The 23,802-nt window shown below is 33.4% G+C and overlaps 1 protein-coding gene across 1 annotated transcript in view; it reads right to left on the bottom strand.

The window, feature by feature from the left end:
- Positions 1 to 23,802, bottom strand: part of LOC145693445 (diacylglycerol kinase eta) — a 462,730-nt gene that overhangs the window by 52,094 nt on the left and 386,834 nt on the right. Inside the window, exons 11-14 of the mRNA XM_081769445.1 lie at positions 23,520 to 23,715; positions 12,208 to 12,306; positions 8,155 to 8,406; positions 2,432 to 3,089 (exon numbers count right to left, since the gene is read on the bottom strand). Of these exons, the coding sequence (XP_081625571.1) occupies positions 2,432 to 3,089; positions 8,155 to 8,406; positions 12,208 to 12,306; positions 23,520 to 23,715 (1,205 nt within the window). The remainder of the gene's footprint in view (positions 1 to 2,431; positions 3,090 to 8,154; positions 8,407 to 12,207; positions 12,307 to 23,519; positions 23,716 to 23,802) is intronic.

The raw sequence follows: 23,802 nt of genomic DNA, 5'->3' as shown, positions 1-23,802 counted from the left end.
TATATATATATATATATATATATATATATATATATATATATATATATATATATATATATATATATATTATTTGGTTCTCTATATTCATACGTGCATACTCCGACAGCAAATTTTGTTTTTGAAATGTGATTCAGAACCCCCTTGTTGGTAAGACCTAGACGTATCGCATGGATTTTGGATTCGTAATTTGAGCTCACTAAAACTGAAAAGGGATTAGGAATAGATATTTCGTGCGGTTTGTGTTAATGAGTTCCAAAGGACCTCTTCAGTGTCACAGTACAAGATTTATATTTTTAATTTGAAAACTACCTTTGAATGTATTTCGTTTAATTAATCGAACAAATCGATATTGCTTGCTTTTCTTACATTTCCTTAGTCGAAACATATAGTAAACAAGGCAAAGATCGGGATCTCATTTAGGTATTTTCTTGGCCATGATTTTCTAAAAAGAATTGCCAGTAGAGAGAATTCCACTAAAGAGATATGAAACTGTATCTTACTTGAACCATATTCGTATTTTCATGAATAGTTTATTGATCCCGCGTAGGAATATGATACTATTAATCTTTTTCTACGCATTTTATATTTTAATTTAAAACTAGAATACATGCATTCACTCTACATTTTATTATTTCATAAAATATTATCGCAAATAATTGTTTCTATCAGGCCATTAATTTATCCAAGGGTAACATACGTTCTTAAGCAGGGGTATATACTTTATCACTCCAGAGAAAAAGCAGCATTAATTAGACGAAGATAATTCTTACGAATATTTTCGTCTGGATTTATCAAAAGTTGTTTGAAGTCTATCACAAACCTATATGAAGATATTTTCACTAGAGGCAAAAGATTAGTTTATAAAAGCAAAATAAATGCTCATTTTTCTTGAGTGAAGGCGCAATAATTTTACTAGAGTTCTTTCTCCCTTTCACTACTTATACATAAATCTAGCATTACATATCTTTCGGAATCACCCTTCATGAAACTTTGAAATACTAAATTTATGACTAAACATTACAAGAAAAGAGAACACATTTCTTGTCTTGGTACACATATAATTTTACCGAGATAACCATGTGTCTGTCGAAAAGTTACGACTTCAAGGCAACTGCTTTATCTTATGGAACAATTGTTGGCTAGATTAGTTCAGATTAAGAACAACTAGTATACATACCACTTAACATTTTTATATTAATATTATAAATTGATATTTATAATTTGGTATTAAGGATAGAACTTTATAAATAAGAGAAGTGAAAAAGACTATGAAGTATGATAATTTTTTTCTCAAGCAAACTGGGCACTAAAATTACATAGAATGTATCGATAGAAGTAAAAAAATGATTCAGTAAAAATTTTGTAGTATGAATGGGTCTGTGCGAATCAGTAATATGAAAACTTCGAGAAACAAAAAGAAGTAAACTGGAACTGTATTTATTGGAAAAGAAAACTATGAGTATTTTAAGCAGAAAAAGAGAATTAAGAGAGATGTATAAAAAGACGGAAGCGAAAATCGATATCTTTTGACTTGTAAAGGAAAAAAAAAAATAAATAATATGATTAGCTAATTACTGACATTAAGGATGAAGTAATTTAACTGTTGGAAGGGATGTATTCAGTTTCGACGGTGAATGTATAGGAAAGAATTAGAAAAATAATTCAAATTAAAATTATATATAATTTTAGTTTTTGTTTTACCTTTAAGATATCATAATTATTGTAATACATCTTTTCCTACTGGTTATGATTTAGATATCAGACAAAAAGAAAGAAATATTATGATCGGTAACGTTTTCTTTATCACGCTCCATTGTAGGAGTGCACTTCATCTGCTCAACATTTGTTAACTCTTCCTTCCATGTATTTAAATGAAATGATTGTTAAAGTTAATGATTATAAATTAAAGTTCCTAAAAGATTTTTATTTTCATAGTCCCATAAGAAGCAAAAACTTTTTGGTAGCAATTACTCATAGGATAGCGTGTTTTGAAAATTACAAATTGACACTGAAGTTAAACTTGATAACTTCTCATATGACGGCAGCACAGTCAGTTAATAAATTAAAACAATACTATATAAATTTCTTAGTAATTAGTGGATATAAAAACATTGAAAATATTATTCTAGCGTTTAGTTATATTCTTATCTATTATGCTATGTTGTTGTGTTTACTTTGATACAATTTTATGACAAGTTTTATAGTTAAATGATGCATTGTACATGAATAAAATCTAATCTATTCGATTCTTCACTGAATTCTATTTTTTAATATTATTTTTAAAATTATAATCTACCTTTATCTGGAGCTTACAACTCACACATCATATAGTTATAAACATAAGTCAAATAAAAGACTCTTCGAAATTGTATGAATGCCTTATAACTACTTATTATGATTTAAGTTACGAATATAAAAAACACATTCTTACTGCACTCAGAAAAGTCACTTAATCTTCGCCTATACAAAACTTTTTCTTCTCGTTCCTCTTCCTTGTCGGATTCTTCGGGAGAAGGGGCACTTATGATAACACTTACATTCGGCGGAGGAAAAAATTCTTTTTCTCCCTCTTGTTTTTCTTTGTTTTCTTCTTCTTCTTCTTCTTTCCCGATACTTTTAGTTTCAATGTTCTGTATTTTAATATCTTCCACTAGTACTTCTTTACATTCTAGTTTGTCCTTTTGATTGTCAACTTCGCTTACATCACCCTCAAGTTCTTCTTCAGATTCTTCTATTGTTGGTTCAATCACAGTCACAGCAGATGCTCTTCTAGACTCATCTGCAAATTCTTTAGGAACAGGAAGAGAGATTGGAAGGTCTATAGAAATATTGGATTCTCTGCGCTCGTCCGGGAAAGGGGATATGGCTTGTAAATGGCTTATTGCTATACTTTCACTTTCTTCTTGCTCTCCCTCCGACAGAGCAAGATACACGGGGGATAAGCGTCTTTTTAGAAGTGGTGAACCTGAGAATGGTGATGGAGGTAGAGGGAAATTTGTTGTCAGAGACGGAGTTAAAAGCGTTGTTGTTGGAGAGGGTAATGAAGGTGGCGGAGATTCAAAAGAAATTGCTTCTAGGCCTGGAGGAACCTACGGAAAAAGAAAATAGAATAATGATTTCTATAATTTAACTGGATTACTTACTTTTAAATATATTCGAAGACTATGATATTTACGTTTGATGTTTTTCTATTTATAAATACTGCACTGTTTGACTATATACACAGAAAGACAGAATAATATGAATAGAATTAGAAGTACCTGCAGTATTTATTTCATAAAATATTATACAGGGTGGCCCAAAAGTAGGTATACAGTACCGTACTGATCAGCTCATTGCATTTTATAGTATCATTTCCTATTGTTATCCATCCTTAGTTTCTTTATCATTTGTTCTTAATGTATTTTACTTACATATTGAGCTCGGAAGAGCCGAAACAAATAAACTCATAAATTAGAATATTATACTTGATCAATGCAGGGGTGTATACCTACTTTTGGGCCATGAAAATGAATCAAATATAAATTAAACTTTCTTATAATTCTTTATTAAAACAATATTATTTAAAGAAAGAATACCAAACTCTTTTTTTTATAACATAGGCCTCGTAAACCGTAAATAACTTTTGCCATCTTACTAGCTGTTTTTAAATTCGTTAAAAACAAACTTGCTTGCACTATGTGCTCCCTATTGTACATAAAGTCTAGAATCTCTTCATCATTGAAAAACTTTTCACCTTCCAACCAGCAATGATTTCCGAGAATTAAAAATTCTTGATAATGATTGTTTACACATTTTCAAAATTTATCCCAGTTGCTGCAAAAATTTCACATACTTATTAGCCGGGGTGAATAGAATCTTAAACTTACTAAATATTTAAATATTCTATGACATAAAGGTCGCTTTGTTTTGATCAGCAGGCCAGGCTTGATCTTGTTTCGAGGCCAGGTTGTGAGCATCTAACAGACCTCGACAAACGAAGTTATGCAACTTGTACACTTCAGACTTTGGCAGAGTATCATTGCCTAAGTGTGCACGGAATCTGGACAAAATTTCTTCTGGTTTAACTTTTCGCGTTCCAGAAACTTCTTTAGACACCATTACCTTCTTTTCCTTTATTATCATAGCTACTAAACAAGTGACTGTAGCACAAACATGCAGTGTTGAGTGAGTCGAGTACCACCTGCTCACTATCACTGCATCAACGAGCAGTAAATTACTCCATGCCTACTTAATTGATCTACCGTCATACATTGCATAGTATGCCTTATCTTTGGATTCCAAGTATAATTCTTGATAATGGGATATTCTTTTTTTTAAGGTATTAAAGCATTTAGGAAGTCGAAGTAAACGACAATAACTGCTATTTCAACAGGTAGAAATTACGAACAAGGATGTCAATTTGTTGGCTTTATATCTTATAACGAACTTTATGTAACAATTAAAATAGAGTTTATTAATATAAGGAAAGTCAAAATAAATATTTTCTTCTGAATGAATTAACCGTTTTAGTTGTTGTTATTCTTATCTTAGTCCATTTGATTCCATTGATAAAATTTAAAGGATAGGATACAAATTTAGCTAAGTTAATTTAATAATAAGAAAATGTACTTTGCTGGCTATATAAGTAAATAATAGTACTTCAGTTATTTAGTTTAATGGTCTACAAAATTGTTTATTAAACTTACATGCAATCTTCAAGTATTGCGGTTCAGACGCTAATTTTGCCATATTAAAATAGAGACTATTTTTATTAGTACACTTTTCTACTCCTAGTGGAATTACCTCTATTCTTTTGGTTTGTATACTACACACATTTATAAAGGGAAGTTTTGATAACAACTTATCTTACTTCCTTTTCCAGTAACATTAACCATTTTTGAGTCTGTTCGTGTTTCATTATCAGAAATATTAAGGCACGAAACGATATGAAACATCGTTATGTATCTCCTTTTTACTTGTTTATAATATTTAGTTTTAATCTCTTTGTTTCTGATAATAATTATTTAAAACAAACAAACAAATATGTACATAAATAAAGAACTATTTACTATGAGAAGAATAAATGAACGTAATTAAACTAGCCACTAGAACAGTTTTGAAAGTTATGATTTTAGACGTATTGAAAAATGAGTAGCAAATGAATTATAGTTTACGCACAAACAAAACCAACTTTTCTTTATTTATTTATAAATGTTTCAGATACAGAGGCATGTCCATTTTACACTGAAACAATGTAACAAATAACAAAAACGAAAGAAAAATTTTAAAAAATAAAAAATAACAAAAATATATTTATAGATACAAAAATAACAAAAAATAGAATATATGCGTATCATATTTATAGAGACTTTAACTTGTTTTTAAAATGTCAGAGTCAAAAATATCATCTGACAATAAACTATTATACAATGATGCCAGCCTGAAGTATAAGGAACGTTCTGTAATTTATAATTTGGGTGTTACGTATGTAAGTAGTGTATGACTGTGAGTAAGGCGAGAAGGTACTTGAAAATTAAGAACGGAGACCAAAAATTCGAAGTTTATTTCCCCATTGATGGTTTTATGGACAGACAGCAAGTCCGTCACCATACATCGAGTAAGTGGAGTCTGAATATTGAGGTTATTTCGGAGCTATGTTTTATTAAGATTACGCACTGAAGGAATCTTTTTTTTTTTTTTTTTTTTTTTTTTTTTTTTTTTTTTTTGATAATGGCAAGAGAAAGTTAAGGACAGAATCAAAATGGGTTAAGTTTAAAACACAGGCCATATTCCATATTGGTGAGCAATATTCAATTTTAGGAGATACAAAAGCTTTGAAAAAATACTAAATGATTTCAGATCGCGAATTTCAATAAATCTGTAAAGAATACCCAATTCTCATAGCGCTCTTAACAGTAAGGGTGATGTGATCAGCAAATGAAACTACTCTTTCGATACGATTATTATTAATACAATATCTGTGATAAATTGTATTTTTCTTCAAAAAATACTATGAGTACAACATTTTCGAGGGTTTAATTTTAAATTCCAAGTCGCACACCAGTCAGTAAATTTAGCAAGAATTTGTTGAAGTCGTAGGGCATCATCTATGGTAGAGATTTTATGGAAAATTTTACAATAGTCAGCAAAGAAAAGAATGTTCATAGATGGTAGAGACAGGAAGGAAGGGAGATCATTCATGTAAAGAAGAAATAGCAGTGGTCCTAAACACTACAATGGGGAACTCCAGAAAGAGCTGGGACAAATTTAGATGATGCAGTTGGCATAACAACACGTTGCAAAATATCAGTGAAATAATCCTTTTTCTCAAGGTAAGTGTAATATTACTCAAAGGAAAACCTGATAAGTTTCCCTTGTGCCTCCTGGCGACAGTTCTGAAAACATTCGACTCACTGACATTCCAAGTGTGGCCGCTAATTACATTTTCGACGGTTTTATTGCTGATAAGAAAAGTTGGTTTAATTTGTAAGTTGCACTGTATTACAAAAGTGAATAACATCAAAATATGTATATGAAATGACACATACAAGTTACAAGCAACAAACAAAATTAGATGAAAGTTTCAGATTACAGTAAATATATAATAAATACAAAATGCAAATGAAATATACTATAAGCCTTTTTTCATAATGTTTATAATGATCCTTTCTAGTGCAAATTTATTTACATGGCTATTAATATTTTGAGAAAGTGCTATCTATAATAATATAACAGTGGAAAATCACAGAATATAAACAATGTAAATCAAGTATTCAATAACAGTTAATTCTCTCTGAAATGACTAAATGACCAAATAGAATGAAATGACCATATGAAATAATACTTTTGGTTTTCTATTTACATATTCTTTTTGATTTTAAACGCCACTAACACCATTTTAGAGTACATTTTGATATATAATATTGTTATACATTGCGAGGCCATTGTGAACGTAAATTATAATAATTAGATAATACATAATTCAAGATCATCAAGACCTCAAACCATTTACGAAAGTTTCAAGTTCTTTATTAAATATGGTAGAGTGTCTTTATTTACTAGAAAATTTTCCCGTAGATAGTTTTGTGGTTGTGTTACAATAATGTTAAATCATTATATATACAGGGAGTTAATGAACTATACCGACAAACCTTAAGAGGTGATTCCTCACATCAAAACAAAAGAGAAAGTTCATATGGACCTATGGCAAAAAGTGCATAGTTTCAGAGATAGGGCTGTCCAAAATCGCGAAAAAGCCAAATTTCAAGAGGCTCTATTTCGAATTCGAGAGACTGTGGATGGTGGTCCTTATCAGCGTAAAGGAAGCCAGGCATACACACTCCAAAAGTGCATATATATAGGGTGTCTCAAAGGTCCCCTGACATAGGGGGATTCTGTTATTATCAGAGTTACAACAAACTGTAAGATGGGAAACCGTCTCCAAATATGATGTTTTCAATCAAAAATGAAAGATTTTTTTAAAATCGGACAAGCCGTTTACGCTGTACACTCTTTATGTGCCCAACGTTAAATGAACATGCAACGTTGCCATTTAACTGAACCTACAACATAAGTGAAGAAATTACTGTCTTTTATGCTAACGTGTCAATCGCCAGCCCCCATTTCAAACATGGCCCCATTCAGCATACTCTTACAAAATTTATCCACCTCCCGGTAAATGGCAACGTTGCATTTTCATTTAATATTGGGCGCATAAAGAGTGTACAGCCCAAACGGCTCGTCCGATTAAAAAAATTGTTTGCTTTAGATTGAAAATATCGTATTTGGAGACAGTTTCCCTTACATTTTGTTGTAACTCTGATAATAATAATAGAGTTATCCTATGTCAGGGGACTTGTAAGACCCCTGTGTATATATACTGCAACTGGAATTTTATGTCTAATTTTGTTATATGCAACTTGTTGTGTTATTCGTATGCGTATTTTGAGTCTATTCAGTCTTTGCAATAATCTGTACGATTAGATTAATCAAGATAAGAAATTAAATAATTATATCGGGTGTAAAATTAATGCTTCAAAATTATTAGCGTTTAACGAAAACAAGGTCCAAAAATGACATATAACCAGTCAATATAGTTGATCAAGCTGCATAAAATGATATAGACGAGTGTAATTTGTAAATAAATGTTTAATTCTAAACGAAAACACTTACATCCAAAGTACACATTGTCTTCAATCCTGGAACACTAGGCCTACGAGATTCCTCTTCACTAAGTTCGTATTGCTTGACATCGAGGCCAGTTTCTGACATTTTACTACTATCTCTCTCAGTCTCTGAATCAAGGTTGGACATTTCACGTGCTTCTTCATCAGGCTCTAGTTCTGTATGATCTAACACTTGGCGGATTGCTTTCTTCAAGCTATTCACTCGCTCCATCAAGGTGTCTTTCTTCGCACGGGCAGCCTGTTTAAGAAAATAAATAAATTATCTTTCAGTTTTGATATTGCTAGGATTTTAGTGACAACTAAAATTAATAAAATGTTTTTAAGTTATGGAAAGTGAGAAGGAAAATTATTTAAATTTGGTCCTTTTTGTTAAGAAAAATCAACCTTATCCATGGACTGTTTCAATTTTATATTCGATTAGCTTAAATGTGCGTTCCTCGCGCGGGCAGAAAATGTTTATGGAAAATATTTCAAGTCCTTTCTTCTCTTCGTTTACTCATTTCAATGAAAATTTAGCAATAAAAACCCGTAAGATGCTTTATTTTTTAGATACATTTTGAATCTCCCTATCCCCTTAAGGTCCGGCAGCTTGAGGTAGGAACTAACACATTCCTAAATTAATTTCAAACGGGTCAACCATTTTCTCGTGGTATAATCACAAACAAACAACACACAATGTCGCTTTCAAAGAATTGGTGGGATGGACAGACAATTGGTTCAATGTGACGAACAATATACGAAATACCTTCTTTCCCCTTAAAACGGAAATTTTCAAAAATGGTGGGACGTATCAGCTTATTTTTATGAGGAACTAGCAGAATACCCGTTTTTTTTATGGGGAGAATACGTTTAATTTTGGACACAAAATACACCAAAACTATCACCAATCAACTTAGGGACTCCACAAATTATGAATTCAACACTAATATCGGTCATTTTCAATTATGTTTACATGTCACCTCCCCTGTTAGGAGTACTAATGAGGATTGAATTTGGATTTAAACGGCATCGGAAGTATAACTTTTTATCTCAGCGACAACAAAAACTATAGATTTTACATTAATATGGATAATTTTCGATCATATATATATCCCCGGCGGGAGCTCATGTGGTTCGGATTCCACGTTAATCAGTAGGTCCACGTCTCATATAGCCTCACTGCTGAAAGGGACGCTAAACTAAAATCAACTCAATATATATATATTCCTCCTTCTCCTCCTCTAGGTTGCACCGACAAAGTGAAATGAAAAAAAAAAAAAATCCCAAGCCCGAACCTCATCTATGCTGAAAATTTGGTCGAGATCGGTCGGGTGGCTCAAAAGTTATTAAGTCATAAACATAGTCATTTTTATTTTTATATATAGACAGATTTATATATCGACTTTAATCGTCCTAACTCGACATCTTTGTTAGCTACTCCATCTTTTTCACATAAATTTTGACCCCCTGTTCTCTTAGGATGTGGATCTTAATCACAGTGAGATGATAATAATTCGATCTCACACAAGATCACTTTCAGTTTTATATATTAGATCTATCTTAGATAGCTCGAACAATTTTAAAAATTACTTTTAGAAATTTATTCTATATACTACAGATGCAAGTATTCGTTTGTACTGTTGTAAATGACTCTTTTGCAGACACCATGAAGAGGATCCCGTTATATTGCTTGACAGAAAGAATAGTCAGTGTTGAGTCTAGATATATGCTTGTATCTGGTTGTATAATCATCAAGATGTGTCACTTTAAGATATAGGCTCCCACTGATGGCTTGGGTCTCCTCGTATCACGGACTCTGAAGGCTTCCTGAATGTTACGTTACAGAACACTTTTATACAATTATATTCATAAGCGATGTTCCAACAAACTATCAATGAAAGTACAATTACAGTGCCCTATTACAGTGTCTATATATGATACTTGAATACATAATGTTAAATTATAATGATACTAGTATTTGAGTGCAAAATATTAAATTATAATGATACTGATCTTGAATATAGAATATTAAATTACCATAATAAATTTTCCTTTGTTTTTATTTATTTATTTATTTACAAAATACTCAATATTAGTTTCTCGATCAAATTCATGTAGCACCACTTTAAATAAAGCGCCACGCGTCATATTAGGCAACAAAATATTTTCTTATCATACTGACTGTTTATTTCTTTGGAATTCAGTTGAATGAAATTTCTAATTTAACATCTCGCCGTTATTTCCTTTAGGATAAAGGAGATGGATGATTAACGAAAGTGATTAAATGTAAAAGAATTGATGGAATGAGAATGTGAAAGGAAACAAAAGAACCTCGAGGAAACTCACGAACATGATTTCAATCAACATAAAGTCACAAGGCGTGAAATCGAACCACGGACTTCTCACATAAGAGCTGAGCTCTCAACCATTGAGCCACCGTGCACTTCTCCTAATCTCTTTGGAGTAAGTATTCTTACATGCAACATTCTCTCTTACGAGTATGTACACAGTGTACATTTCTTCTTCTCTTCTTAAGAAAATCTTCCAAGAGGCCAAATAGTAACAGTTTCTATTTTCTATGCGTGAAGCTTGAGTGAAATTTATTTTTAAAACATAATATATACATAATATATGTTTTAAAACATATTTTTAAAACATAATTTCAACATAATAAAGCATACATAGTAACTCCTATCTACCCAACTTTAACTCATGTAGTTCGAATCCAAGTGAAGAAGTAAGTTCATATCTCGGAACCTCGCTGCTTAAAAGAAACACTAAACTGAAACTAACATTTTGCTTTTTACAGTAATGAGTTTTTTTTATTTATTTACTCTACAAGGGTTTGGTGGTGCAGCAAGTAGGCCTATAACTAAATCTCGAACCAATAATAACAATAATTCGATTATATATTAGACAAAACATGCTGTACATGGGTTGACCACTAATTTCCCTCATATCTGCTTCATATAGCGTATATGTCATGATTTATTATTTAGATATGCTTATGTGACAAAGATAACAATGAAGATAGGATGGGGGTGGAAAAATATATATGGTATTAATAAATCAAATGTCTCATAAATTATTTAGTATAAAGTGAACGTAATTGTTTTATCTCCCATTCCTATGTTTCACATATAGGTTATATGAGTAGAGCGATTGACTAACTAGAAAAAAAAAACCGAACATGACAAAAAAATCATTATCTATATATCCGAGAAACCATACCTTATGAGTTATAGGCTTGTAAAAGCGAAAAGAAATGAGCATTAGAGCTGAATATTGTCAAATTATATCAGCTATAGAACCAATGTAATCAAAGCCTCTTAACCAGCTCTCTTTAAATTGCATAATCCAGAATTGCAGTTGTGGCTCATGTGATTTCCAAAACCGAGTGAAAGATTCTCGGTCACTCCATGAAATAAAGGTAGTTCCAAATGAGATGTATGTATCAAAAAATTACAACCACAAAGCAATAGCTGCGTCTTGACAAGGAGATATGTCAAATAAGGTAATAATCATTAAGGATTATTCAGTAACACCGCACTGTTACCTAAATCCAAGAACAGTAGTAATCCAAAAACAGTACTAGTAAAAAAGAGTCACAGGCATTTAAAGGACTTGTGTTACTTCTGTCATCGAAAAGGAATCTTAACTGACGATGATGGTTTTACGTGTTTTTTAATGTCTTCCTGAGCAATGAATGAAATTAAGTTAGATTTCACCCAGCCGCTAAAATCCAGACGACATATACTAAGTGCGTGTAAATAATGCCAAATTTTGCAACAAGATACGCTTTCACTGCTTTCAAATTCATCCCTGCACGTTTCCGGAAATCTGTAGCTTCTGAACCATGTATTTACTACGGTTATAAGTGGAGTTTTTTTTCTATTTTTGCGATAAGAAAATCTCTCAATTTTTTTTTCTGGTTAATGAATCACGATACGTTCACTTACATTTATGTTCACTATATTGTAAAACCTTAAGTTGATATATATATATATATAATTAACTAACTAACGTTTTAACTCAATCTGAATAACATAAACTTTCATACCTCCATTTTGTCACTGCTCTTTTCCTTGAGATTTGAGATTTCTTTTTCTAATTTTTCAACTTCACCTTTCTCTCGGCCTTCTAATAACGCTGTTTCTGCCTGCGAAGAAAGAAAGAAAAAATGCAATACAATAATAATATAAGAATTTCCTTATATCATTATTCTAAAATGTGTTGTTTTCTATTGATATAATAAAAATTAATTTTGAAACCTAATTCACTACTTATCTTTTTCAGTTGTTTTCTATTGATATAATAAAAATTAATTTTGAAACCTAATTCACTACTTATCTTTTTCAATCTTCAGTTAAGTACAATGAAAGTTAAAGTTGAAATTAAATCATCAATTTAATGTATAAAGGTAACCAAGAAAGTTCTGTTGCTTTTTGTGCAGGTCTGTGTTCAATTGGCCCTCATACCGTAAATTGAATGTGAATGGAGATAAGGCGAATGTCAGTTGTTGGTGTGGGTACATTCAACAAACTATCTGATTGTGGCGGTTCAGTTACACCGTGAACGTGCTTAAGGACAGACTGAACATGGAACCTCCACAGAGCGTCATAAGGGCGTGTATGTTATGTAAATTCAAACTGGAGTCAAATTCCTCTGCAGCGGGGCGGAAGATATACCAGGCCTTTGGTGAGGGTGTCGTGACCATGCGGAACGTTTAACAAGTTTAAGGACTGTGACGAAACACTCGAAGATGCACCACATGCCGGAAGACCAATATATGCACAAAATGAAGATCTTCAGGCAGCAATTGAGGCGAACAGTGGCCATACATGTGAGGAACTGACAAGTAAACCTTACGTTTGGTGAATCGAGTTGCTGACTGAGACACATATGAGAAAGTAGTACTAAATGTGGTCAGTATTTCAGTGAAGTTGTAGGTGCGAAGCTCCAGAGGTTTAGGAGATACAGCTATCAGAACATCATATGGAAGCACAGAATAGTCTTCATACAGTTGGAGGTAAAAGCTCTGTAAGACCTCTTGTGATGACAAAAGGTGAATAACAAATATATGGGTACATATTAGGACTAGGGGGAAGTCATATAGTAAGGGTATACCTGACGGCGGCCATCTTGAAATCCGCCATTTTGAATTAAGGTTAAGTTTTTAAAATAGGAATAGGGTCATGTGATATATGATTTAAGGCGCAAATTTAATCAGAAGAACAATGGTGACGTTAATTTTGATTTAGCGCAATTGGTAAAAAGTTACAGGGAAATTAAATATTGTTTGGGCATATGTATTAGTCCTTTACTCCACCTTGTAAATTTTGTGTTAATGATAATAATTAAATAAAAAGCAGGTGGATAAATAATAGGTCTATGGTAAGAGTTGCCTTGATGGCGGCCATGTTCAAATTCGCCATTTTGAATCAGACATCAGTGACGTGAACATATGGCATCGTGATAGGTTCATACAACTTCAGTCGTTTACAATTTACCAGTTCAGTGCTCCTCGTTTTCGCAATATGATTCGATTCGCTTTCAATCAGGCTGGATATTTGAATGAAGAACCTGGACGTTGGATCGCTCCTTACGACTACTGCTTTGACGGAATTGTTAACGACAAATGTGTCAAATGTAATCGATTGCCTTTGTCAGGTGTGCTCACTGTGAGCAGAGCATTTGTGCAAGTCATGCACTCTTTTCTGAACTACATATTGATTGTACTAATTGAGGACTTTTCTGGAAGAAAGACCCAAGTTCAATTATGACTCAATTCCACTTTGGTCATTTTTCTTTAAATTAGCAACTTGTTTATGCGATAACAAATGCTGGTTAATGATAAAGCAAAAATGGTTATACCGTTGGATTTATGGTAAAATTTGCTATTAGTAAGGTGTCAATGTTATGCGTTTTGTTTAAAACTTTTGTCTGATTCAAAATGACGGATTTGAACATGGCCACCATCAAGGCAACTCTTCCCATAGACCTAATATTTATTCACCTGCTTTTTATTTAATTATTATCATTAACAGAAAATTTACAAGGTGGAGTAAAGGACTAATACATATGCCCAAACAATATTTAATTTCCCTGTAACTTTTTACCAATTGCGCGTAAACCAAAATTAACATCACCGTTGTTCTTCTGATTAAATTTGCGCCTTAAATCATGTATCACATGACCCTATTCCTATTTTAAAAACTTAACCTTAATTCAAAATGGCGGATTTCAAGATGGCCGCCGTCAGGTATACCCTTACTATATGACTTCCCCCTAGTCCTAATATGTACCCATATATTTGTTATTCACCTTTTGTCGTTACAAGAGGTCTTACAGAGCTTTTACCTCCAACTGTATGAAGACTATTCTGTGCTTCCATATGATGTTCTGATAGCTGTATCTCCTAAACCTCTGGAGCTTCGCACCTACAACTTCACTGAAATACTGACCACATTTAGTACTACTTTCTCATATGTGTCTCAGTCAGCAACTCGATTCACCCAAACGTAAGGTTTACTTGTGAGACTACAACTCAGTGTGAGTAGAGAAACCATTCGGCAGCACCCCCATCAAGTTGGAAAGCACTACAAGTTGGATCAATGGGTCCCACATGATTTGACTCCGGGCCAGAAGGCAACGCGAACAGATACCTGGGTTTCTTTGCTGTCTCGTTTGAGGAAGAAGCCATTTCTGAACAGGATGTTGACATGTGATGAGAAAAAGTGGGTCCTGTACGAAGCTTCACGGCACCGCTACCATTGGTTAGCATCCTATGAACCGGTTCCAAAACAGCCGAAACCAGCACTGCACCACAAGAAGGTCCTCCTGTGTGTTTGGTGGACTGCTCGTGGCATCGTGCATCGGGAAATACTACCAGCTGGTCAGAACATCAATACAACTGTGTACTGTCAGCAGTTGAGCCGTGTTCAAGAAAAACTCAAAACTCTGGAACCAGCATTTCTGAATCGTAAAGGGGTCTTCCTGTTACAGAACAACGCTAAGCCTCACGTGATTAAAATGACCCGGGACACCATTCTACGCCTTGGACGGGAAACACTATTGCATCCGCCACACTCCCCGGACATTGCACCATCTGATTATCACCTGTTCCATTCCTTGGACAATCACCTTAAAGGACGCCAGTTCAAATTCCTAGTAGAAGTGTAAAATGCACTTGATACTTTCTTCGCTTCACGGCCCACCAAGTTCTACGGCGATGGAATTCATGGTATTCCAAAACGTCAGCATAAGATCGTTATTGCTGATGGGGACTATTTTGGAACTTCTAGGTACGTCTTAGGTAACATATCGATGTTCGAAGGTAGTGGGTGAAAAAGCAACTAAATTTTCTTGTTTACCTTTATAACATTGTTAAAGGAGATAAATTCAAATAAATAATAGAAAAAACTATAGTAAAATAAAAGTGCGGGAGGAGATTAGAGAACTTCATGAAAAGACAATACCGTCGACCACATCATCATTAGAATTGCCAGATCCTACGTTTTCCTGTAAATTTTGTTTTTCTAACACGTTATACAATTTTATTTCCCAGGAAAGCGATTTTTTCGTTTTTTAAATAAATAAAACAACTGATAGTCCTGGACATTTTTAAAATATTTTTATAAGTTAATGCGAAAGAAAACTATTTTTTCTTTAGAGGAATTGACTACTCACACACACTTAACAATTTAAGTCATAAAGAAAATACAATAGGATGCATTTTAGCTCCTATTTTACCGGCATCCCACCTTATATTTAATATTATCAACATCGTCTCGATCATATTGTAGATTCAATCGATAGTGATATACTGATGTCAGGAACAGAAGCTACTGTGAAGTAACAAAAGCAGAACTTTAAGTGGTTGTTAACAAGAACTATTTGGAAGATATAAAAAAGGCTGTGAGACTTAAGAAATATAATCTTCATTAAAATACAGTAAAAGCTCCTTATTCGCGCTTCCTTCATTCGCGTTTTCACTATTCGCGGATTAAAAAAATACGACCCAATTCCTATATTCGCGGCTAAAGATTTCTTTATTCGCGGATCTAATCAGTACGTACATACATACGTAATAATAAAAAGGATTCCAATAGGTATCCAACCCAATATCCTTTGTAAACGCCGTCAAATGGACTAATAAAATGTAAAATAGTCCTTATTACAACTTTGCCTAAAATATGTTGTGAAATGATATCGCCGCTGTATTGGTTCGGACTTTGACATAAGCCGCCTTCGCCGCGATCGGTGTTTTTGAGAATGTAAAAAAACAGAATGAAAGCAACCTTATTACTCAATGAATAAAGTATATTTTTAAATGCCACCACATTATTAGACGTTCCGTCCTTTGGTAAGAAGCGCTTTGCGTGTTTTATTGTTTCATCTTTCCATTCGTTATAAAAATTGTGATCGAGTAACACGTCTCTACCGCTGTCTTCCTAATTTATACAGTAATGTCAACTAAAAAAATAAGAAACGAGTTTCGACACGAAAAAAATCTGTGTTACCTCTTGAAGTGAAAATAGAAATGCTTAATCGTTCACGCCTTGGAGAGTCGTTTGCATCCATATCACGCTCATTCATTGTCAACGAATCAACTGTACGATCGATAAAAAAATCCGAAGATAAAATAAGGTCGTCTGTAGCTTCAACTTCACTGTCAGCGAAAATTGTTCGTGATCCAGCAATAGAAAAAAAAATGGAAGTGGTGTTGTCATTATGGATCGAAGACCGCAACCAAAAAAGGGTGCCCCTGAGTGGTCCAATGGTTCGGGAGAAGGCAAAGCGTCTTTACGCTCATTTTAAAGAACCTGATGGTAGTTGTAGTGGTGAATGTACAGATGTAGGATTTCAAGCATCGGAAGGTTGGTTCAATAAATTTAAGGTGAGAGAATCATTGCATAACATTAAAATCGTTGGAGAAGCTGCATCTGCAGACACTGCTGCAGCAGAACGATATCCAGAAGAATTTGCAAACTTAGTAGCTGATGGAGGATACAAACCTGAGCAAGTATTTAATGCAGACGAAACTGCACTGTTTTGGAAGATAATGCCAAACAAAACATTCATTTCTAAAAGCGTAAAGTCTGCTCCTGGATTTAAGGGAGCAAAGGATAGAGTTACACTGCTGCTATGTTCTAATGCATCTGGAGATTGTGTCTTTAAACCACTGATGCTTTACAGATCGTTAAATCCTTGGATTTTAAAGAATCCAAACAAGGACGACCTGCCAGTGTTTTGGCGTGCTAATAAGAAAGCGTGGGTTACAAGCGCTATTTTTTGTGACTGGTTCCGGAATTGTTTTGTTTCTGAAGTTGAAACTTATTTTAAGAAACAGAATTTAGACTTTAAAGCAGTTCTAGTTTTGGACAATGCACCAGGTCATCCTCGCGAACTTCAAACTATGCATCCAAATATAAAAGTGACATTTTTACCTCCCAACACGACGGCTTTGCTTCAACCTATGGACCAAGGATTAATCCAAGCCTTTAAGCTCTATTACATTAATCGAACCTTCAAAATCGTATTGGATAATATGGAATGTAATCCTGATATGAATGTTATGGAATGCTGGAAGATATTTGACATAGGAAAATGCATCGTAAACATAAAAGAATCGTTGGAAGAACTGAAGCCACACACATTGAAGTCGTGCTTGAAAAACCTGTGGCCTGCTCTGACTGCTGAAAATGACGAAGAATGTGTGCAAATTCAAACTTTGCAAACATAGCCGAAATGGCGAATGGAATAGGACGAGATAAGTTCGAACAGATAGAATCAAGTGACATTCAGGAATTGCTTGAATCGCAAGATGAAGATTTCATTGAAACCGACTTGGAGGAAATGTTAAATTCACAGCCCATTGAAGAAGAGGCTTCAACAAGCACTGGAAACGTGACATTTAATTTGAAAACTCTTAGTGAAGGTTTAAGAATGGCAAATGAGCTTTGTGATTTCTTTATGAAAATTGATCCGTCTATGGAACGAAGTCTTATTTTTAAGAGCCAAATTGCTAATGCCACTGCTGAATATCAGTCTGAATTGAAGATGATTTTAAAAACTGCCAAGCAAGAAAAAATTACAAAATTCTTCAAACCATTGCCTAAGCCTGAAGATAATAATTAATCAATATGGTCAAAAACTTCAATTACAGTAAATTGATTTGTTTTATATGTATTTGTTTTTTTTATTTTGTCACCTAGGAACGTATCCCCTATAATCCTATATAAATTACCATTCCGTATTCACGGTTTCTGTATTCGCGGCAAATTTATGGAACATATACCCCGCGAATAAAGAGCTTTTACTGTATTATTAAAAGGCAACAATGATTTATGGAATATAATTGTTTGGTTGAATTTGAATTTAGCGTCACTTTAGTATTCAGGCTATCTGAGAGAACGACCAACAACTTAAAGTGGGTCCGAACTATCCTGGAACTGTAATATACTTTTTGTGTTTTACGTGCAGCAATTGTTTTCAATGAAATTGCCTGTTTCCAAGTATAATTGTTCTATGCCACTATGTGAAACCATACGTGTTTGTTATATGTAAATTCTATCTTCCTTTTTCTTCACTAAAAATCGTAAGATTTTTCTTTTTTCTCTCAAAAATCTAGCAACCCTAAAGATCACACAGTTTGAGATCGAACTGAAGGAAAGGGAGGATTAAAGACAATTCCTCTACCATTCGGCTACAATCTTGCATCAATGTAAATGAAAAGTAAAAGTTAATTTGTAATGTATCCGTCACCTTTACCTATAATCCATGCTACGTAGTACTTTCAAGTGTAAACTTCTCCAATGACAAGTAGGTCAAAATGCTGCTAAAACCCTTACACTCAGTGGCGTATTTAGACGGGGGCTTCCGGGCTTAAGCCCACCCCGAAATTTTACTTATCATAGTAAAGTATATGAAATTGCAGAATTTTCGCATTTTCAGGCAAAGCCCCCCCGAAACAAAATCGTAAATACGCCACTGCTTACACTATATACCTGAATGTGGTATATACGAGTAAATGTGTGTAAGTGTATGTATATGTGTGTGTTAATTTATTTACAATAATCATACTTGATGATACACTCAAATCTCTCTAAGTGAAATAAGGTTTTCTAACTTTTCAGAGCACGTTCTATGTATGTTTGGTTTCACAATTTATTATTCAAAATTATGATTTTAATGCATTATGCTTTTTATATGTGATTTGTGTATTTCATATCATGTCCAGGCATATATAACTTGCAACTAATTATCTAAATCCAAAATGAGCAAATACCTCTTTTACTGACATTCATACTTTATCGGAGTTATATGTAATCTAATTTGTCTATATAGGTTTACCGGAAAGTCGAGGTTTCCTATAGTAAGACGGTTAGTTATTTGAAAACTTTCGGATGACGAGCAGTCTGATGTTCACCGTCTCTGAGAAAGAAGGGAATCTTATAGATCGAGAGGAAACCTTATCTATGAAGATGGGTTTCTGTTAGAAGGAATTCCAACAGATGTACTTCAGTGATTATATGTATTTGTAATTAGGAATATCGAAGAAAATATCGTTATAATCTCTGCAACAAGCACTTTTGATGAAAATCAAGGGTGACAAGAAAGCTTAGAATTAACCAGAAATATCATTTATATTGAAAATCACCTATAAATAAGAGTAAAACGTGGTGTTCTAAAGAAGTACACTGCATAACTAGATTTGACTCCTTGCTTCATATATATTGTAAGGATCCCCACATCACGACAAAAGCACAAGTCAACACAACACGTGCTATTGATTGTAAACAGCCTAGCAGACAAGAAGCCGACACGAAAGACACCAAGGAACGCCGAAAGAAGACGGAACCTCACGGAAGGACCCGAAGAGGACAGATAAAAGCCCAACTACCGAGGGATCCAGCATCAGTCGACCAACTGATCAAATAACCTACACCAGCCCTGAGGTCGCACTGGACAAGGGGTACACCTATCCTTACCCAAGGTCGTATCAGACTAGGAATCCTTAATACAACCAAACCTCGAGAAGCTGCCTTAAGCTGAGGGGGCTATCCTTCAAGACTAACCAGAACCAACAGGTTCCTTGGAGACTGCCTTGAGAGAAGGGGCACAGTGCAAAACACCTATTTCCTTTCATCTGGTCAATAACAAGATAGACACTATTTTAGTCTCTGTAATCAAAGACAGCTGTATTTAACAAATTTTATAATAAATTGAAGGGGATAAATTTCGGTCCATTATTGACTCTACCAAATCATTACAATATAACTAAATTGAGAAGTAAAAAGACGGTGGTGGAACTTGTTTGCAAATGTTCTAAACATCTTAGTAGTGACAAGTAGTTGCTTTGTTGAATGAAATAACGATGAGATTACAATAAGATGATACAGCTTCTGTTCTACAGGGGATATGATTCATCAGAAACTCAGAGATTTGTCAATAGTAAGATCAAGAGTACATTTCCGAAAAGCGACAAGAATTCTAATCTAAAGAACGCAAGAAATTTTGCAGTATGTAGAAAGAGATCACATCGAAACTGCTTCTTTTTGTAGTGGTGTGCAAAAGAAAAGTTGGTTTTACACTCTATTGTTTTACATTATTACATACACTTAATCACAGTTTACAAAGGGAAAACAAAAGTGTCGTAATGTTTCAATTCAATAAAATTTATTTACTTTCAAAATGTCATGAAGCTTTATATAAACACATATTGTAAAAATAAACTGCATAATGTGTTAGAAATCAAACAAATATACTTACAATGTATTTCTAAATACGAGTATTATCAATACTTGGTCAAGTTATTACACAGTTATAAATAAATAAAATAGGCATAGTGATTCTGGGAACAGTTTTCAGTACAAAAAGGTACTAAAGCACGCCACGGTTCCATTGATGGAACATCCTTAAAATGTACTTTCTGGTGTACTGTTGATGATCTACTTCAGATATGGTTCAACATATGTCTATATTAATGACATATCCAAATCTCAACTCAAAATTATTCTAGGAACACAAATCAGCCATTAAAAGGTTAATTTGAAGAAAGTTCCATTTTTAAATTTTCTCGTTCTTTTTTCTTAAGGGTTTAACTTTTACATATTTCAAAATTACTTTCTTTTTATCTGGTTCAAAAATTGAAACAAGATAACACAATGATTTTCATTTAAATATCACTAAAGTTCGAAACTAGAAGCTACTAAATTATGCTAGTATTAACATTATTAAGTTAGTAGGTCTATATTAAGCCTAAAATTCTGCTCATTCGATTACAAGTGACTTTTTTTTTTTTTTTTTTGTAAGCGCTGTCCCGAGTTCACTTTCCGGTGCGGATAATTGTCTCGGATGACTAGACACAATCTCTGTGCTAGAACGAAATGTTAAACTTCAATTAATCATTCAATCTCGAAAGCTAATTGGTGCTGTTCTGAACTAGGGATGGTCAAAATTTTCTGGAATCGGGTTCCGGAAAATTTATTTTCCAGAACCGGAAATTTCACTTTCTGTTTCGGGAAAAATCCAGAATTCAGAAAAATTCCGGAATTCGGAAAAATCCTGGAATTGTTTTGAATTCCGGAATTTTCTAAATTATGGATTTTTCCAAATTCCGGAATTTTCTAAATTCTGGAATTTTTCCTAAAATCAGATTTTTCTAAATTCCGGAATTTTTCCTAATTCCGGATTTTCTCGAAATTCGCCATTTTTCCGATCTTACTCTCCAAACTCTGGAAAGTAAAAATTCCAGAATTTGCAATATCTATTTTGAACATTTCCGTGAAAATTTTTATTAAAATTGGCCAGGTAGTTTCAGTATGCGCGCAAGTAGAGCTCATTAATATATATTCACATGCAGTTTGACTATATAATTTTATACTTTCTAAAATTTATTAGTATTAGGCAAGTGGAATTTACAAGATACCAATTTTAGCACGTCTGTTGTTTCGTCGCTCCTTACGATAATTCTTGAACAAAATCGAATTTTTGGAAACTTTTTTTTTTTAAATAGTTAACTAAAGTGATTATCTTAACGAGTTCGTTAATGGAGTCAACTCGTCAGTGTCTTTACGGATGACAGTGGCTTTACGTCCATCAATCACGCCACATGATAACTGTTGAACAAAAGGGAATTTTAAAATTCTTTTCCTTGCAATAGATAACTAGAGAGATTATCTTAGACGAGTTCGTTAATGAAATCAATCCGTTAACAACTTCAGGAGTAACGGTAACTTAACGTTCATCCGTTTCTCCACACGATAACTCTTCCACGAAAGCGATTTTTTTTTGGTAATAGATAGCTAGAACAATTACTTCGGTTGAGTTCGTTAAGGGATTTAATTCGTCTACATCTTCACGTGTAAGAAGAGTTCCGTCAATTACTCCATACGATAACTGTTGAGCAAAAGGGAATTTTAGAATTATGTTTTTCGCAATAGATAACTAGAGTGATTATCTAGGACGAGGTCGTTAATGAAATCAATCCGTTAACAACTTAACAAATAACTTCTATCCGTTACTTGACACGATAAGTCTTCAACGAAAGCGATTGTTATTTTTCATTGTCTAATTTTTCATTGTTATTTTTCGGTAGATAATGTCAGTTAAGTTCGTCATTGGAGTCAATCTGTTACATATAGGTAATGGTGAATATCCATATCTCGTTTATTAGTATTGGAACAAAGGCGCAGTATTCGTAGGTTTCCTGAAGAAAATTTCCCTCAGATGGTTCACAATTTTCCTGTTTGTTATAAATTTTTCCCTAATTTGTTGAGTGTCCGATTCCTATGACAGAAGTTATGTGAGAAGGTTAATTTATTTATTTTAAAGGAAGTGCCAACCACATTTGTTTTATTCATTTCCTTTTTGCTTCTATTTTTTTCTTTTTTTTACAAAAAAAAAAAAAAAAATGCACACAAATACTGAACCAACAAATGGGTGCCAATTTGTTTTTTGAACAACCACACACACAAACTATCCCTATTGTACCGCTTTATTTCTGAAGAAAAAAGAAAAAAAATATATTGATGTTGGTAAATCAGTGAGTGAGAGAATTTCCCTGAATTTTCATGTTTTACCGAAAAATTCCTTTTTTCCTTTTTGCTAAATTTACCTACGAAATTTCCTTCATTAGGGAAATTTCCGTTAAACTACGAACACTGGAAATAGTATTATTCAAGAATGTAATAAGTTACACATCCTAAAGTTAGGTAGCAGTGAACATCTCCAGTGTTTAATATCTACCGGACGAAATAAATATAGAAATAAATGCACGTTTCATGTGATTTTCTTTACAGTTTTTAATCAGAGTTTTAAAATATACTTGACATTCTATTAAAAATATCTACTCTTCTATAGTTATACCTCTTCTTTCCTGGCATCTGCTCGTTCACTTTCCTCATTTCGCGCTGCTTGATCTGCACTCTCACGCAAAGTTTGAAGAAGCAAATCCAATTTTTCATCTAATACTTGACATTTCTTGGCAAGTAAATTTTCTTCTTTACTTTTGTTCAATTGCGCTACATGTGAAATAAAGTCTCGGACTGTTTCGCAAATAGCTCTGGAAAGAATAGAAAATGTATTTTAGAATATAACTAGAATACATACCGAAACTCAAGTAGATAGATAACGTCTAGACCTTTCAATA

This window comes from Thermobia domestica, chromosome 8 (genome assembly GCF_964235325.1).
Source record: "Thermobia domestica chromosome 8, izTheDome1.hap1.1, whole genome shotgun sequence".
Taxonomy (NCBI): domain Eukaryota; kingdom Metazoa; phylum Arthropoda; class Insecta; order Zygentoma; family Lepismatidae; genus Thermobia; species Thermobia domestica.
This window is presented reverse-complemented; position numbering and strand designations above follow the sequence as displayed.